The sequence below is a fragment of the Mesocricetus auratus genome, unplaced genomic scaffold, assembly GCF_017639785.1.
Source record: "Mesocricetus auratus isolate SY011 unplaced genomic scaffold, BCM_Maur_2.0 Super-Scaffold_15014, whole genome shotgun sequence".
In the NCBI taxonomy this organism is placed as follows: domain Eukaryota; kingdom Metazoa; phylum Chordata; class Mammalia; order Rodentia; family Cricetidae; genus Mesocricetus; species Mesocricetus auratus.
This window is the reverse complement of record NW_024429186.1, coordinates 36396059-36413194: the sequence shown is the minus strand read 5'-3', so window position 1 is coordinate 36413194 and position 17136 is coordinate 36396059. Positions and strand designations below refer to the sequence as shown.

Genomic DNA, 17136 nt, shown 5'->3' with positions numbered 1-17136 from the left:
GCCTGTGTGCTGGGTACATGATGGCCACCCAGTGCTGAGTTTGCCCTCTGGGCTTCTGATTATTCACTTTCACCCGTTTGATTCATGCATTCTTCCTGAGGTCTAGGTAGCCCCCAGAGAGCTCAGTCTCAGTTGGACATACCTCTCAGACCTTCCCTCGAGGACTCATTTCAGTTCATGATCCCGTTAGTCAAAGTACTTCTCTACCAGGCAGGAAATATACGTTATTCTGAAATCCTTTCTTACCCTCAACCTCTCACTAAATCCTTTTGAGTCTACCCTTTGTCCCCTGTGCTAGTCAGTCACTGCTCTAATCTAGACTGGACACATTGCTGGGAAGGGTACAGTGTTACTATCCTGCATCAGTAGTCCCCAGCCTACTCACTAAACTTCGTATCTGATAATGTCACACTGTTATAAAATTTTGGCTTTCCTGACCAAGTACAATTTCTTATTAGGGCACAGAAGATTGTCCCATGCCCACTGCATTGCCATCACTGTCCTTTCACCATATACACCAGTTCTGTGGGCCAGACACAGGGGGTCTGTCATCTAAGGCTCAACTCCCAAATGACTTCAGAATGGTGACTGTTACAGATTATATTGTCTTGTGATTGTGTTTTTTTCCTGCTGTTAATTCTAGGGCCCCTCAAAGGCTAGAATCAAATTTTATTCACTTTTATATTCTCCAGGACCTAGAAGGGTCTGGCATGGTAAGTACTCAAGAAAGAAAGGAAGAGTCTAGAAATACCACCCCAACAGGCAAATGGACACTGACGCACTGTCTAGAAGGCTGCTTGACCTTTTAAGAGACAGAGAATGGTGGTGTGTAAATGGCCACAAACTGCCCCTACTCATTTTTTGCTCATTTGTTTACCAAGGCCAGATATATGGAACATGTTGAGATGTCCAGCACCATACCAGAAACTAGCAGCATACTGAGGAAAGCTGGCCTGGCATCCCGGCAGGCCATGTGGTCCCCTTTGAGAACCTTGTCCACTCAGCCCTGTAGGGGCTTTGGAGAAGAGGCAAAGGAGAAGGTGGTAGAGTTAGGGAGGCTGGGGGCCTTAAGAAGGACTCAGTCTCTAGGACCAGTTCTCCTGGCTATGGGCTTTATTAGTACATTTCTTTTAAAAATGCATTCTTTGTTGTTAATAAAGAACATTCAACACTTTTCTAATTAGCTCAAATCCTCTGCAGCAGTATTAGTCCCAGTGCAACAGCTGGCTCATTTCACAATCAATTCATTGTTCCATCATTTGCCCACCAGGATGGAGGTCATCCCTAACTGAATAGGTCCTGTCTCAGTTAGGGTTACTATGGCTGTGATGAAACACCATGACCAAAGCAATGTGGGGAGGAAGGGGTTTAATGGTCTTACACTTCCCTATCCCTGCTTATCATCAAAGGAAGTCAGGACAGGAACTCAAGCAGGGCACGAACCTGGAGGCAGGCGATAATGCAGAGGCCATGGAGGGGTGCTGCTTACTGGCTTACTCCTCATGACTTGTTCAGCCTGCTTTCTTATAGAACCCAGGACCACCAGTCCAAGAACCACAATGGGCTGGGTCCTCCCTCTTCAATCACTAACTTGCCTACAGTTGGATCTTATTGAGGCAATTTCTCAACCAATTTCCAGGACCCTAAAAGTTTCTTACCCGGTTGAGGTTCTCTCCTTTCAGATGACTAGCCTGTGTCAAGTTGACATAAAATTAACCAACACAGTTGACCCCTTGTCAATTTGACACACAACATTTTTGAAGACATAACCTTTTTTTGTTTATTCCCAAGACCTCAGATAGTAAACATCACAAGTGTAAAACAAATTACAAACTTAAAAGTCCCACAGTGTAGCACTTTAAAACTTCAGTCTCTGTTAAAGTTCAGAGTGTCTTTTAAAATCCAAAATCTCTTTTAAAGATTCAAAGTTTCTCAATGGTGGACTCCTGTAAAATAAAAATAAGCTAAATGCTTTCTCACTTCAAGAGGGAAGAACCAGGGCCACAGTCACAATCTGAACAAGCAAAACCAAACTCCAGCAGTGCAAATAACTCAATGTCCAGTATCTGGGATTCACTCACAATCTTCTGGGCTCCTAAAGTGGTTTGGTCTCTTCTCCAGCTTCGCCTTCTGTGCACACAAGCTTGGCATCTAGGCCAGGTGGCTCCACTCCACTGCTGTTCTTGGTGGTCATCCCATGGTACTGGCATTTCCAAAATGCTGGGGTCTTCTGCTGCAACTGGGCTGCACCTTCACCAATAGCCTTTCCTGGGCTGTCTTGATGGTGCAAAGCCTCAACTTCTCTGCATGACCCTTTTAGTTCTGGGACTTCCACGGCTACTCTGGCTGCACCTTCACCAACAGCCTCTCCTGGGCTCTCACAGTGCCAAGCCTTAGCTGCCCTCCATGGCCCCTTCATGCTTTCAAAACCAGTACTACCTGGGTGACTCTTACACTACCAAATTTGGTCACCAGCAGGAAGTACGCCATTGAAGCCTCGGGACCACAGCTTCTGTGTGCTGACCCTGAGGAAACACTTCACAGAAGACTCACCTCGGCAATGCTGGTCTCTTCTTAGTCATAGCTGACTCTTCAGCGCCAGCTGACCAGCATCCATTGTCCTAGGAAAACAAAAGTTTTATTTTTGTGGTTCCAGTCTCTTGTTAATCACAGCCGATTCTTCAGCCCCAGCTGACCAGACCTGTTGCTGTAGTTTTCTTGTCGTGCCAGGTTCTGCCACTTCATCCCCAAATGAACATACAGAGATGCTATATTAATTATTAAACTGTTGGCTCATGGCTAGGGTTTTTTAGTGACTATCTCTGTCTTAATTATTAACCCATTTCTATTAATCTATGTATTTCCATGTGGTTTTGGCTTACCAGAGAATGCCCAGACCTGTTACTTCCTTTGGCAGGTACATGGTGTTCCCTCTCTGGTGCCTCTCTGCCTACCTTTCCCAGAATTCTCATCTCCTAGCCCTGCCTATCTTCCTTCCTCTATCAGCCAAACAGTGTTTTAGTCATCAATCAATAGGAGAAACATATATACAGACTGACATCCCCCATTACAGACCCATAGATTATTCACACAAAGGCCCAGTAAAGTCTTTGCTTCCCTCTGAAACTTCACAAGCCAGGCCTCCATTGTCTGCACTGCTCTCAACATTCTCGTAAGATCCTACAGACAAATAACTGAGCTCTCAACACAATGGATTTTCTAGTCCAAAGTTCCAAAGTTCTTCCACAACCTTCCCAAAACAATATGGTCATGTCTGTCACACCAATATCCCACTATCCTGGTACCAATTTCCAGAACCCTCAAAGTTTTCTTACCGCCTCATCCTGGGACAGCAGGGTTTAACTTCTAACTCATGATTAGAAGACAGAGCCAGCTGCCCAAGAGAAGCAGTTAGGGGACTCATTACCTGCCCCTGCCCCTGCAAGTTGCCCATGTTCTCTGGTCTCTGTTTCTGCAGGCATCTCTCAAGTGTTTGACTGAGGAAGATGCATGCATCAGAGGGTCCTGCCTTTTTTTTTTCACATTTTTTTCATTGACAAATGCTTGAAGAGCACGTTTTGTGTGCCATTCCCATAAGCACTGGGCAAGCGGTGATGAACACGGGTAAAAAATCTATGAGGCAAGGTGGCTTTGCGAGTACAGACACTTGCCACCAAACCTGACAATCTAAGTTCCAGTCTCAGAACTCACGGTGGGAGGAGAACCAACTCCTACAAGTCTTCCACACATGCACCATGACACGTGCTGTGCCCACCCCCCTGCCAAATAATTACGTGTGAGAAGGAAATGACAAAAAGGGGCAGAGGGGAAGACTCAACTGGTAAACGTACTCGCTGAAGAAGCCCAGTAGCGGGCTGGTGAAACCCAGAGAAACAGTTGACCTGAACAAGGGGGAGCTCATGGACTCCAGACTGATGGCCGGGAACCAGCATGGGACTGATCCAGACCCCCTGAATGTGGGTGTCAGTGAGGAGGCCTAGGCAATCTATGGGGCCTTGGGTAGTAAGTAGATCAGTATTTATCCCTGGCATACAAATGGACTTTGGGTGCCCATCCCACAATGAGGGATGCTCTCTGAATCTGGACACTTGGAGGAGGGCCTAGGCCCTCCAGAGAATGAAATGACAGACTCTAGAGATCCCCCATCGAGGGCCTTACCCTCCCTGGGGAACAGAGTAGGGATTGGGTGGGGGCTGGTGGGGGGGGAGCGGGCATGGAGGGGAGGGAGAGGGAGCTGGGACTGACATGTGAAGCAACATCGTTTCTAACTTAAATATATAATAAAAATTTAAAAAAGCCCAGTAGCCTGGAATCCATGTCAAAAGGTGGGACACATAATCCCAGCGCTTGTACAGAGAGATGGGAGGCAGACAGGAGGAGCTTAAGGCCAGCTAGACTGAAGCCCGCAGCTCAGCAGCACAACCTAGAGACCCTGCTCCAAACAAGGCAGGAGAGAACTGCCCCTCAAATGTTGTCCTCTGATCTCCACATGTACATCACAGCACACTCAAGTGTGTGCAGGCAAACACGAATGTGCACATGCACACACACGTTGTGGACTGTTACTTTAACTAGGCAAAGATGTGCTACATTTATGTTGTGGAATATTACATTTGTTTATGCTGTATTTGCTTAATTAGGTAAAGATGTGTTATTGTTTCACCTTGGCTGCCCAGGGCTAATAAAAAGCTGAATGGCTGGTAGTTAGGCAGAGGAGGGATAGGGGCAGCTGTTGGCCAGAGAGAATAGATAGGAGAAGAGAGAGAAGGGAGAATGAGAGAGATTTCTGGGGTCGGGCTGCCATACACTGAAGCAGCTGAGAAAGTAGGACATACAGAATGAAAGGAAGGTACAGACGAAGAGAAACAGGTTAAAGTAAGTTATAAGAGTACAAGATAAGGCCTAGCATCCGTAACTAGTAAGTCTCCGTGTCGCTACACACACACACACACACACACACACACACACACACACTCTCTCTCTCTCTGTCTCTGTCTCTGTCTCTATCTCTCTCACACACACACACACAACAGAGAGAGAGAGAGAGAGAGAGAGAGAGAGAGAGAGAGAGAGAGAGAGAGAGAGAGCCTGATCGACTCTCTTCTCATGAAGTTTACACTCCAATGGTGGAAACTAATAAAAACCATTGCTCCAGGACATACAGGAGGCAGAGGATTGAAAGGCTGGAAGAGCCCTGCAGTGGTCTCCAGAAGTTCAGCATTCACCTTTTCCTTAGAGATAATTGGTATGTTGAGCGTGACTAGCGGGAAGTGGGTACCAAGTGTTGAGCTGGTGGCTGCTGACCTTTGCGGGCATGGATCTCCTCACTGTTGAGGGGGAGATGATGTAGCCTTCTCAGGGGATAGGGTTTCGAGATTCTGTGTCAGCACTGTGTGTTATGTGCTCACGTGGGGTCTGCTTGTGCTTCCTTCTTCCCTGCTCAGAGCAGACAGGCACGGTGGGAAGGGAAGATTTAAAACAGGTTCTCTCACCTATCTTCTGGGACATTGGTGCCTCGGCAGTGTGGAGGAGGCTTCTGAGAGATTGGGCCTGGGTCTCAAAGGTAATGGGCATAGAGAGGCTAAGGTCCTGCTCTGTGCTTCTCCCTTACATTGTCTCCAGTTTGCTTAGCAGAAGCTCTGGAAGAAGCAGCCATTGAGCTGGGGGCAGGCCACTCTGTCCTCATTGTAATGTTAGGTGTGGCTGGAGAAATGGTCCTCGGGTCTGTTTTTGGCGGTAGTGAGAAGCCCCTTTTGTATATGCTTTGGGCAGGTTTTAGGGAGTGCCCTTTCAGGCCCGACTCCCCTCCTGAGACAGCCACATCATGCCCATAGGGATGGACCTCTAGAGCCCTGGGGTAAACCTCTCCCTCATGTGTTATTTCACCCCATCTCTCCCAACAATGCTGCACACAGTCAGTACCCTCGCGGTACACGTGAGAAAACTGAGGCTGGCAATTGACCCAACCCATCTCCTAATAGGTAACAGCCAACACTGAATTTACCGGCCTGCTCCAGTGGCAAGGGAGATGCTGATCTGGACCCCTCTGTTGGCCACACTTCCAGGTCCCCACCCAGTCTCCAGGGTCGAGAGAGCCTGGGGGCCTCTGTGAACCCGGAGCTGGTGACATTTTGCTCACCTTACTCTGAGTAGTGGCTTTGGCATCTGTAGAAAGGGTGAACTGTGTCTAAGAGGAATGCCAAATGGCAGAAGATGCCTAGAAGCTGGAAATCGACCTTTCACCCAGGGTGGAAGTGAGGTCCCTGGCAAACACCCCTGCACTGGTCTCTGGGTAATAGCACCTGCAGGCCCCCTGAGGGCTGAGTGTCCTCCTCTGCCAGGGTGATGATCAGCTCAGCTAAGAGTGTGGGAGCTCTGCAGAGCATGGAGCATGGAGGGCTGGCACAGTGTACCACCTGGAAGCCTCAACTCACCTCTGGCATCATGATTATTCTTGGTGTTTTCAGAGTTCAAGGACTGTTAGGAGTGTGCGGGTCTCTCAGAGCGACTTTAACACTATTTCTGCTGGGACCTACTAACACCAACAAGGAAATCTCAGGGAGGGCCAGACTCAGTTCTGAGCCTTTCAGGATTTAAACCTGGAAGATGAGAAGCTGTATCTGAGGTGGCAGCTCCTAGTCCCCCGCCTGTCCAGAGTGCCCATGGCTGAATGGGGACATGAGTCAACCTTTATGTCAACTCTGGCAAGTGAGGTCACTGCTTCTATGCTCAGGAAGTGCCCAGCTGAGGTTGCGCTAGAAAGGCCATACTCCAGTGCCCCTCCATGGTGGAGGAGAGGCTTTTCTCAGGGGTGGGCTAGGTAAAAAATTTTGTCCTGTGAGTGCTCAGGTTCTGAGATTATCCCAGCTCCTCTTCCTAGTTTTTTGTTTTGTTTTTGAGACAGGGTTCCTCTATGTAGCCTTGACTGTCCTGAAACTCACTTTGTAGACCAGGCTGGCCCTAAACTCACAGAAATCCACCTGCCTCTGCCTTCTGAGTGTTGAGATTAACAGTTTGCGCCACCACCTCCAGCACTTCTCCTCCTCATAAAGTGTCTCTCTGGTGACATCAGAACCTCACTAACCTGATGTCAGTTTGACCTGGCCCAGCTCCAACTCCTATACATAGGGGAGCTACATTCTTTCCCCAAATTCTCAGAATCAAACACAACTGGAGGCGCAGATGAACCCCGGCCCCCACACAGTATGACTAAACACTCCCCTGCAAGTATCCTGGGAGAACAAGGCTGGACTGCTGTTCCAGGGCCAATGGCATCTTTGTCACCTTGCCTCTTCTTGTGACTGCCACAGTGGTCTAGCCTCACTCCCTGCTACTTTCATTGTGAGATCCTCTGTCACACAATCTTCCCTTAGAGTCACACTGCTGATTGGGTCATGTTGAGACCTCCCTTCAAGACAAGGTACCATGGCTTCAAACTCATGATGCAGCTAAGGCTAATCTCAAACTCTCAAACTCAAATTCTCCTGCATGAGGTTACAAGCAGGTTCCATGCCTGGCCCTGTGTTTGGACTTTTCTCTGTCTCTAAGGCAAAGTATCACCATCGCTATAACGATCCTGGGTTTTCCTAAACAAAACACTGGGATTTTTCTTCACTTCTTCTTCTCTTAGGGTTCAGTGCCAAGTGCTGGAAATATAGAGAAACACCATCTCATTTCATTTATGTGTCTTCCGGTGATGCTCATGTTTGCCTCATTCCCAGACGACTTCATTTGCAACCCTGCATCTTGGGTTTTCCGATGAACCAACATATCCAACATTAGCCAAAAAGCACCACCCTGTCCACTCTGCTCCCGGCATTCGGGAGCCTCCAGAACCCAGACTTGCACAGCCTGGCTAGTCTCAGCTCACACCAGGGCTTCGCTAGAATCCAGGGCTCTCCCTTTGCACACGAAGTACTATCCTCAGGACCATGGTTGTCCTCGCTCTATTCTCACTCGTCTCTGCCTTTTTAGGATTTCTTCCCATCCCCCAGATTTACCCGCCTTCCTCTAAGAAGCCTTCCTAAAGACCACGTTGTAAGACTGCACCTTCAGGAATCATTTCTATAGTTCGTTACTAAAGACTGCTTTGCAATAAATTATTTCTTCCTCTGCGGTGCTGTCTTCAGTATCTCGCAGCTATTCATTGAGTGTCTTCCTACGCCTGGCAGGCCCTAGTCTGCCCTGTCTTCTGCCTGGAGCCTGAATTATTCACACCTGCTTCTCACCTCTCAGCAACTCCAGGGCCTCCGCAGAATCAGACTCTCCGTGATGTCTGTCCTGTCTCTCACCGCTTTATTTTGCACTTTGTCGAAAAGTGTCAGAAGGCTTGTAGACTGGGCTCTGCCCATGAATCAAGTCCTTCAGCCAGGCCTCTGTGGCCTCCCTTCATTCTAATGGTATGGCGAGGATGCCTTAGGATTGTTCGGGGACCAGCGAAGCGGGGGTGGGGTGGAAGGGAGCTCCGAGAAAGCCCCAGGCTAGTGAAAGATGTCCAGTGATTGCATCCCAGTACTTGCATTGGTTGTGTGGCAGCGCAGCTTCATGTCGCTCTCCGTGAGTATCAAGTGCATCCGCTTCCAACCCTGCCTCGGGCCACCTAGGCGGCTGAGAATCCTGGGTTGCTGAGGATTCCAGTGCAGTCAAGACTGTCTCCCCGCCAGCCTTGCCCCCTTCGAAGGACTGGTTGAACACACCTTAAACCCCACGCCAGAGCGCAGTTCACAGCGCCGCCCGGAACTGCAGCTACGCGACGCGAGCTAAGGCCAGGGGTCGCGCATCTTCGCCGCGGGTGATTCAGGGCTGCTCCGCGGTGGGGTGAGTGTGGGTGGACGGACAGAGCCGGACCGCGCGGGGGCAGCGGACCGTAGAGGGGTAACGGAGCGTTGGGAGCTGAGACCGACTCGGGCCCGTCGCCATTCTGCCCGGGCGTCTGTCTGGCCGAGGCCCCGGGTGCGGGAGGAAGACCGGCTCTACTTCCCTGCAGGCACGCTCTTCAGCGGGTGCACAGTGGCCCGGGCCGCCCGCGGCGTCTGGAGCCCGGAGCCCGCTAGGCGCGCGAATGAATGGATAACCGGGGCCGCGCGCGCTCGGGGCTGAAGGGCATTAGGACCGTGAGGATCGCTCGGCGCTCCTGTCTCTTCCTATCACCTCCCCACCACCACCACCTCTCTCCTTTTTCTGCTCTGCAGGACTGAGCAGCCCCGCGCAAGCGATAACAAACAGTTGGGGCAGTGAGCGCCCCCGCCCCGGCCCTGAGAGCACGCCGGCCCCGGGCCCCACGCGGGGCGCCAGTCCGCCCACCATGAGGAAGATCCGAGCCAATGCCATCGCCATCCTGACCGTAGCTTGGATCCTGGGCACTTTCTACTACTTATGGCAGGACAACCGAGCCCATGCAGCATCCTCGGGCGGCCGCGGCGCGCAGAGGGCCGGCGGGAGACCGGAGCAGCTCCGTGAGGACCGCACCATCCCGCTCATTGTGAGTACGCTCTGCGCACCGGGTGAGCAGTGGCTCGCGTTCTGCCCCCGCGCTGTTAGCCCAGGGCGCGGGGCCCGGCCGGGGTTGCGTGCCCCAAAAGCCGTTCAGGCTTTGTATATGTTCGAGAATTCCTGCCCGTTGTTATGGCAACCTGTGCCGGCCCGGAGGGGCCAGGGTGCTTGGATGCAGGGAGGGTGACAGCGTGTGGGGGCAGGGAGAAAGTGCTGCAAGTTTGGTGGGCCCGGCGTGCGCGCGCGATTGGGAACGTGGCGGCTCTCGCGGCCCTGCACCGCCGGGGCTGGAGACTGGGGGGCTGCGGGCGCCTTGCCATCCCCAGAAGGCGGCTGGCCCTGGAGTGCAGCGAGCGGATGGTGGGAGCAGAGCGCAGCAAGAGCGCGTAGGTGGCGGTGCGCACCCGCTCTCCAGCCTCTGGGGTAAAGGACGCCGGGTGGCGGCGTGGGTAGGGAAGGGTCGCAGAGTGCTGCCCTTGGCTTAGTGCTTCTTCATCCCAGATCAACTTGGATCTTTTCTTCGGCACTGACCCCTCTCTTCCCCAGAGGTGTTTTGTAGCTCCTCGGAGACCCCGAGAAGGCTTGTCCTGTATGCGCTCCCCCAACACTAGGGTCTGCAGAAGAAAGGGACAGTGTATGAGCCTGGGCTGAGCAATTCCCTCTCATGAGATCACCCTCCTGACGTCTGAGAGAGCCGGGGAAACAAAAGCGGTGTAGCACTCCAAGAGCCCCGGCAGAACTGGAGAGGGGAGTGGGGGGAGGACTTAGCTGCACAGTAGACCCGGGTGGGGGCTTGTGGAGCCTGCAGGGGGCGTTCCTGTCTACACTTTGGCCTGGCCGGCTGGTGATGGCTTCGTGTTACCAAGCCCAGCACCTGTTGAGTAGAGACCGGGACTAGTCTTTTGAAACTGCTGGGAAGGAAGTGTTCTTCCAATGGGGGGGGGGTGACCTCTTGGGGCACATTTCTGGGCTGGAGCAGCTTGGTGCGACCAGGACCAGAAGAGCAAAGAACTGTGAGGGAGTAGGGGAGTGGGGGAGGGTGTGATTCTGACCCGGAAGGATCTGAACCCGGGGAAGAGGAGACAGGGGCCCCTCTGGAAGGTCAGGAGTACTGACACCTGTACCCAATAGAACACAAGGTATTTTTAGTGAAATCCAAGGATGTGAAGTGGCTCTGTAGATACCCTCCACAGTCCCATCCTGCCTCAGATCCTTTCACGTCACTGGACTGAAAAATCCCAGCACTTGGGAGGCAGAGGCAAGCGAATCTGTATGAATCTTGTATGATCTACAGAGTGAGTTCCAGGACAGCCAGGGATACACAGAGAAACCCTGTCTTGAAAAGTCAAACAAAAGCAAACAAACAAGCAAGTAAAACTTAGAGATGGGATCACTTTCTGGGTCTGGTGGGAGGAGATCTTAGGTCCTAAGATTGTGTTTTAGAATAGATTCCAAGTTGTGGCGAGTCTCTACAAACACTGCTTATGAAATCTGGTACCTGGGACATGGCTTCCAGAGCACTTACCGATGTTTGAGCAGAATATTGGAAAGACCTGTACCCAACAGGGCCCTGAGATCTCTGTGGACTGACTGCTTGGAACAGGAGCGGAAAAAAAAACATTGGTGGCCCTAGACTCCAGTGAGTTCCCACACTGAGTCTCTGCTGCCCTATTCTTAGTCCTGGATGACTTCAGCCCTGGTCTCAGGGAAAACAGCCTAAGGCCAGCATGATAGGGGTGAGGCAGGCTGGTCAGATTCCCCACCCCTCTCTCTGATGACCTGTCAGGAGGTGGCCAGCATCTAGAGGAGGAGAAGGGTTGGGAGGCAGAAGAGAGCAGAGACTACAGAACCTGCTGAAGCCTTCTGGGTTCTCCCCAACTTTGGCTGAGGCACCTGGCTCCCGTGTCTCTCAGATGAGGGTCCCAGGATGGGATGTGTGTATATTGGGGGCACTATTGGTGGGATCCAGCACACAGGGATGAGATTTAGAAGCTATGGGGGGCACTAGTGAACCTTTCCCTGCCCCTCATTCCTGCAGCCGATCTATTGCTGGTAGGGGGCTGAGACCAGAAGCTTGGTGTAAAGTGTGCAGGGGAATTAGGGAGATACCTGGGAGCTGGGAAGTGAAGGCACAGGACAAAAAGACAAGAATGGAAGTCCCAGGGAACAGAGTGGCAGAGCCTTCTCTTGCTACTTGGGAGCACAGCCAGAGCACTCGCTATTCTTGGGTTTTAGCCTGGATGCCTCTCCTGCCAGCATCGGGCCTGATTGCAGACTGGACTTGATGTCGTCTTGCATTGTGCTCCTATCTTGAGTAATTCCCTTCCATGTGGTTCTCAGCTGCATATACGCTGTGCATGTAGGACCATGCTGGATGCTTTTTGCATTCCCTCATTGATACACGCAGCAAGACTTAATAAGAACCTCTTTGATAAAGGAGTGCAACAGGATTTTTGCTCACTAGGAGCAGCGAACAGCTCTAGCTTCAGATCCCCTTATTACTTAGCCAGGGCTCCAACCTGACCAAGGCAGAAAGGCAGGCAAGGCAACACGTGCTTGGGCATCTTCAGGAGGTGGACCCTTTGTTCAGTTTAAAAGAGTGCCGCTAAAGATTTGATTGTTCTCTAAAAGTTTTGGTAACTACTCACTGTCAGCCATTTCCAAACATCTCTTTGTTGAGTTGGACTTTAATTTCAGATTCTTAGAGAATGAGGTGGCCACCCTGTTGTCAGAGGCTGAGCAAATTCAGACAGACATCATCACCACTCCCCCGGGAACCAGAGAGCTGAAACCGGAAAGGGAGGGTCTGTGTGAGACTCTCATCCTGAAAGCAACTCTGCCTTCCTCCTGTTATCTGGCCTGTTCAAAACCAGCCAAGTTGCTTCTGGACCTTGGAGAGCTTGTTTGGCATTGTGGAATGTTGGCATGGCAGTCCTATGGCCGAATTTCTCAGTGAGGCCCTGAGTCTCGATATTCCATTTTGTTCTCAGCCTGTGCATCACAATTTCTGATGTGAAGATTGGTTGGGGAGGCTGGGATTCAAGCTGACTCCATCCCTCTGGCAGCTTTACCCACGTGGCAAGGTTTGTCACTTTCCCGTGCTGTACTGTGCTGGGCCAGGCAGTGTATTTGGAAACATCCCCTTGGACCTATACTGATCTACACTGCAGAGGATGCCAGCTGATACAGGCAGGAGACAGAGCAGCTGGGGGTGTAGTCTATGGCTGCTTGGTTCTGCATTCAGGTTTTCCATATACCAGTTCTCTAACAGGCATGAATAAGACACCAAGGTCTTACATAGAATTTCATTTTATATTGTTTAAGAACAAAACTATCTTGGGTGTTTTCAGTAGGGATGTGCTCATTTAAGATGACAGTTTCCTGCTTAAACACATGAAAGGTTTAGGCACAAACTTTTCTGAACCGGAACTTCTTTCATTTTCTTCCTGCCTTCTTTCTTTTTGTTCATTTGTTTTGTTTTGTTTTTGTTTTTCATTAGAGAGAGTAACTCAGGCTGGCCCCCTGAGTATTAGGATCACAGCTAAATATCTCCACACCCTGGCCTCAACTGGAGTTTAGACAGTGCTGAGTAACCACGGACAAAATACCATCTTGGGCCTTTGTTAGTTTTTCTTCAATTTGGGTTAAATAATTGGCTGGTTTGTTAGTGCCTTGATAGACAGATGGTAGATCTCTAGAAGGGGGAAAATCGCTTTGGAAGTTCTCTGGGATACTGTGAGACATAGTATAGACCAGGTATGACCTGTGTGTGTGTGGGGGGGGGGGAATTCCTATAGTAACCCTTTAGGTCTTCCAGGAAACTCTATTCACTTTTAGAAGGGGACACTGATGGCAGTTTTTCTGGTGCTGTTGTCTGAGAACTAAGGTTCAATAAGAGTTGGATGGATTTGTATTTTATTTATAACATGTGCATTTTGGAGCTGTGGGAATATGATTTGCCTAAATGACAGAAAATGATTTTGTATTCAATTTGTCTAGGTGCCACATGTGAGAAAGAGGTTAGAGAGAGAAAACCACTAATACCCACAATTCCCTTTTCCAGCATGTTCAGATATAAAGTGTCCATGGGTTCTATTCCTGGGATGTGGGGATAGCTCAGAGGCAGCCAAGGCTGGAGAGAGCTCTCACAGGGATGCCAGAGGCCCAAGAGTACAGAATGCATCTTAGGATGCTGCATATGCCCCCCAGAAACCCCATTATTTCTGTGCTATAACAGCAACCCCTGCCAGCCAGTGATCCCACACTAGATGCTGGGAGGTCTGAGGGACTTGGCTTCCTTCTGTGGTGGTTGTATGTGTCAGCTCAGCAAGCAGAGGCTGCTCTGAGGTGGAAAAGAAATACCATTTAAGGTGGACATGGAGGAGGCACTGGGTGACAAGCTTGCCTAAGCTGCCCAGGGAACTGTCATGCTGTAATGGAAGAAACCACCTTGAGGTCAGAGGGGAGCCTGTAGCCAAGCAGTTCATTATAGTTAGAAGATTGGAGATTTATGCCTGGCCTGCTTCTTCAGGGAACCCAGAGCACCTTCCCATAAACAGCAGAACAAAGTCACAGGAGAATGGACAGACGGAGACTCCAGCCTTCCAGAAATGAACAGGGGCAACAAGCTTTCATGTGAGGTCAATTAATGACCCCTGGGGCGACAAATTTGATTCACTCAGACATCAGGCTTGCACTGGACAGTCTCAGACTGTGCTCTGCCAGCTCTGAGAACTGAATCGGGCCACTTAGTCCAGCCTGTGTAACAGCTGCCTGTCCTGTGCTACATGGGTGATAGCTACGTGCATTTGATACTTTTGACACTGGACAAGTATTTCCCAAGCTTTGGCTCAGAGTTCCCTCTCTCAACAGCCTCATGAGCAAGGTACCAACATTATGTGCAGTTAGCACAGGAGTAAACTGAGGCTAATCTGTGATCTGTCCAGTGATTGCTCTAGATAGGATATGTTTAAGACTCTAGATCTCCTGAGCTGGCTTTTCCCTGGCAAGATCCTGGCTGGCTTCCCCCCCCCCCCCCATCTCTTCAGGTCTACATCCGAGCATTCACCATCACCAGTCAATCTGTTCCTGGGATTGTATCTGTTCTGAGCATGTACAGGCTTCCCCCACTTTGTCATTCTGTAAATGATACTCCAGAAGGGCCACTCACATTTACATTGTAGTCACTGTGTAAGAATCCAGACATGGACCATGGCCCAGCACTTAGGAACATGTACTGCTCTTCCAGAGGAACCAGGTTTGATTGCTTATAACTTCCAACCCCTGATCCATTGGCCTCTTCTGGCCTCCACGAGCACTGCACTCAAATTGCAATTGTGTGCACTCAGATGCACACAGATACATGTAATTAAAAATAAAATATTTAAAATCTAGACATAATATGAAGTATTCAGAAGGTCATGCAGACACTTGGCCATTTTATTTTATTTTGAGACAAATTCTTTTTCTTTCTTTCTTTTTTCTTTTGGGGGTTTTCAAGACAGGGTTTCTCTGTGGCTTTGGAGGCTGTCCAGGAACTAGCTCTTGTAGAGAAGGCTGGTCTCGAACTCCCAGAGATTCACCTGCCTCTGCCTCCCAAGTGCTGGGATTAAAGGTATGAGCCACCAATGCCTACCCAAACAGGCTCTTATTTATAGTCTTGGCTGGCCTGGGACTCACAGAAATCCTCCTGTCTCAGCCTCCCCAAGGACTGGGATTTCAGGCACAGTGTTATTTCCTACTTTATATAAGAGATTTGAGATTTTGGCTCTTTGATGGGCTGTTAGGAGGACAGACCCAGGATAGAAACAGGCTGGCTATTGAAAAGGTGGGTGTGTGGGATGGTATGTGTGTGTGTGTGTGTGTGTGTGTGTGTGTGTGTGCGCGCGCGCGCGCGCGCCCCCCCAAGTTGTTTGTCTCCTTGCCACCTGGAGGTGTTTCTAGAACTAACTTCCTTTGGAGACTGGGTCCCGGGAGTAGAACGGGCCGGTGGGTGCAGATGCAGGAAGAGAGATCTCTGCAGCAGAAGGTGAAGCTTTCTTCCAGAACCAGCCTAAACAGTTCAAGGCCCGCCAGGGTGTCTCTCCACAGGCCCAAGTCAGCAGATAAATGCTTCCAATAGCAGCAGGTAGGGGAGAAAAAAAGACTCGCTGCCATGAAATGGGGTCCAATTATTGCACAGCGGGAGACCTGGCGCCCTGAGAAGCAGGGTTGGCCTAGCACGCTGGGGCTGAGAGGCGGAGGGTGAATAAAGGAACTGCCAGCTGCTGGGTGCTCCTCCCTTCGGTTACTTCAGAGCAGCCCAGCAGAAGGGAGGGGCAAGCCTGCAGGGTCCCCGGCTCAGCTGAATAGCCAGGGGGCGGGGCTTCAGCAGACGTCCTGCTGCAGACACTGACTGGTGCCTCCTCTGGTGTCTTTCGCTTGGCAGTTTCATGCATCCCACATCTGCTTCCTGACCCAACTTAAGTACCGCTGGCAAATTGCCTGTTCTTTCTACCGGGGTCTTGGCTTTACTGTCCAGGGCAATGCGGGCTGGCAAGACCCCCACCACCCCCAGCACCCTCACCCCCGCTGGTTTGTGGAAGTCAGGAGTGCCTGTGTCCTTACCCATGGATAGTCTGTCAGAGATTCAGGACCACGCAAAGGACTTTGCTGAACATCTTGAACCAGGAGTGACTGGGAGATTGGGGGTACTTTGGGTAAGGGGACAAACAGGAGAACCTTGGTTTTTTGTTTTTGTTTTTGTTTTTATGCTACTCGTAGTAAGTCAGTTCCAGGAAGAGCCTCCTCCTACTGCTTTGTAGAGTGCAGCATGGCTCCCTGAAACTCAAAAGCACCCTTGTCGCTGCTCAAAGAGTGGTGACAAACTCTTAGTGTGCTCAGAGTTGTGAGACCAGCCCATCCTGGTCTCTCCCTGGTTCCCTAATGGCCCAATAGGGGGATGGGTCCAGGAGAAACTGAGGCTGGTGTTTGAGAAGGTGATGCATGGGGTGGGGGTGTAGAGAGGATATAAATGGATGGCAGGGGGACTGCTGTAAAGCCCAGGCCTGCAGCGGGGGCCTCGTATCCTCTGTGAGTCACTTCTGCTCTCTAGGACAGGATCTCAGCCTTCTCTCCCAGCTCAGACAGCAAAGACAAGGGAGCCTTTTCCCTGGGCTCAAGGCCTCCTGTTACTGAAGAAGAGAATAAGGCCAGACGGCCAGGCATACCAAAGCCAGTGCACTAAAGTGCTGGAAACTTGGACATCTCCATAAGAAACGAAGTCTCCCACTGACTGGTGGAACCATGTGGCTACTTCTGCTGAAGGAATGTGGGATGTACAAGGGCATGCTTGTAACCCCAGCTAGACTTCCACCGTCCCACAATTGACAACCAGAAGGAAGCTAGAAAGACCTGTACCCAGAGCATTGCTAGCACAAGACAGGTGTCTGATTGCCCTCAGGCCACAGCCTGGGAAGAAATGTTGTTTAGAAAAATCAGTTAAGGTTGGTCATCTCTTGGCAACCTTTAGCTTCTCCTTGGTTACAAATACCAGGAATCAGCAGAAGGAAGATAATGGAATCCCTGGGAGCTGCGGACATACTGAGAAGTGGCAAATGACAGCAAACAGAAATAGGACTGACT

The 17136-nt window shown here is 50.6% G+C and overlaps 1 protein-coding gene and 1 long non-coding RNA gene across 3 annotated transcripts in view; one reads left to right on the top strand and one right to left on the bottom strand.

Moving 5' to 3' along the window:
- Positions 1-1754: 1754 nt before the first annotated feature.
- Positions 1755-8989, bottom strand: LOC121139312. Its single transcript, XR_005876236.1, has 2 exons — positions 8250-8989; positions 1755-2621 (listed from the first exon to the last, which is right to left on the bottom strand). It is a non-coding gene; the product is annotated as an uncharacterized LOC121139312 (long non-coding RNA).
- Galnt16 (polypeptide N-acetylgalactosaminyltransferase 16) overlaps positions 8820-17136 on the top strand; it is an 85190-nt gene continuing 76873 nt past the window's right edge. Inside the window, exons 1-2 of one of the 2 annotated variants that reach the window (XR_005876235.1) lie at positions 8820-8838; positions 9213-9502. Coding sequence is in view for 1 of the 2 variants with exons in the window: in XM_040742826.1 (XP_040598760.1) it covers positions 9326-9502 (177 nt within the window). In the remaining variant the exon portion in view is untranslated. Of the gene's footprint in view, positions 8839-9176; positions 9503-17136 lie in introns of those variants that run through there. The other variant, XM_040742826.1, reaches the window with a different exon arrangement.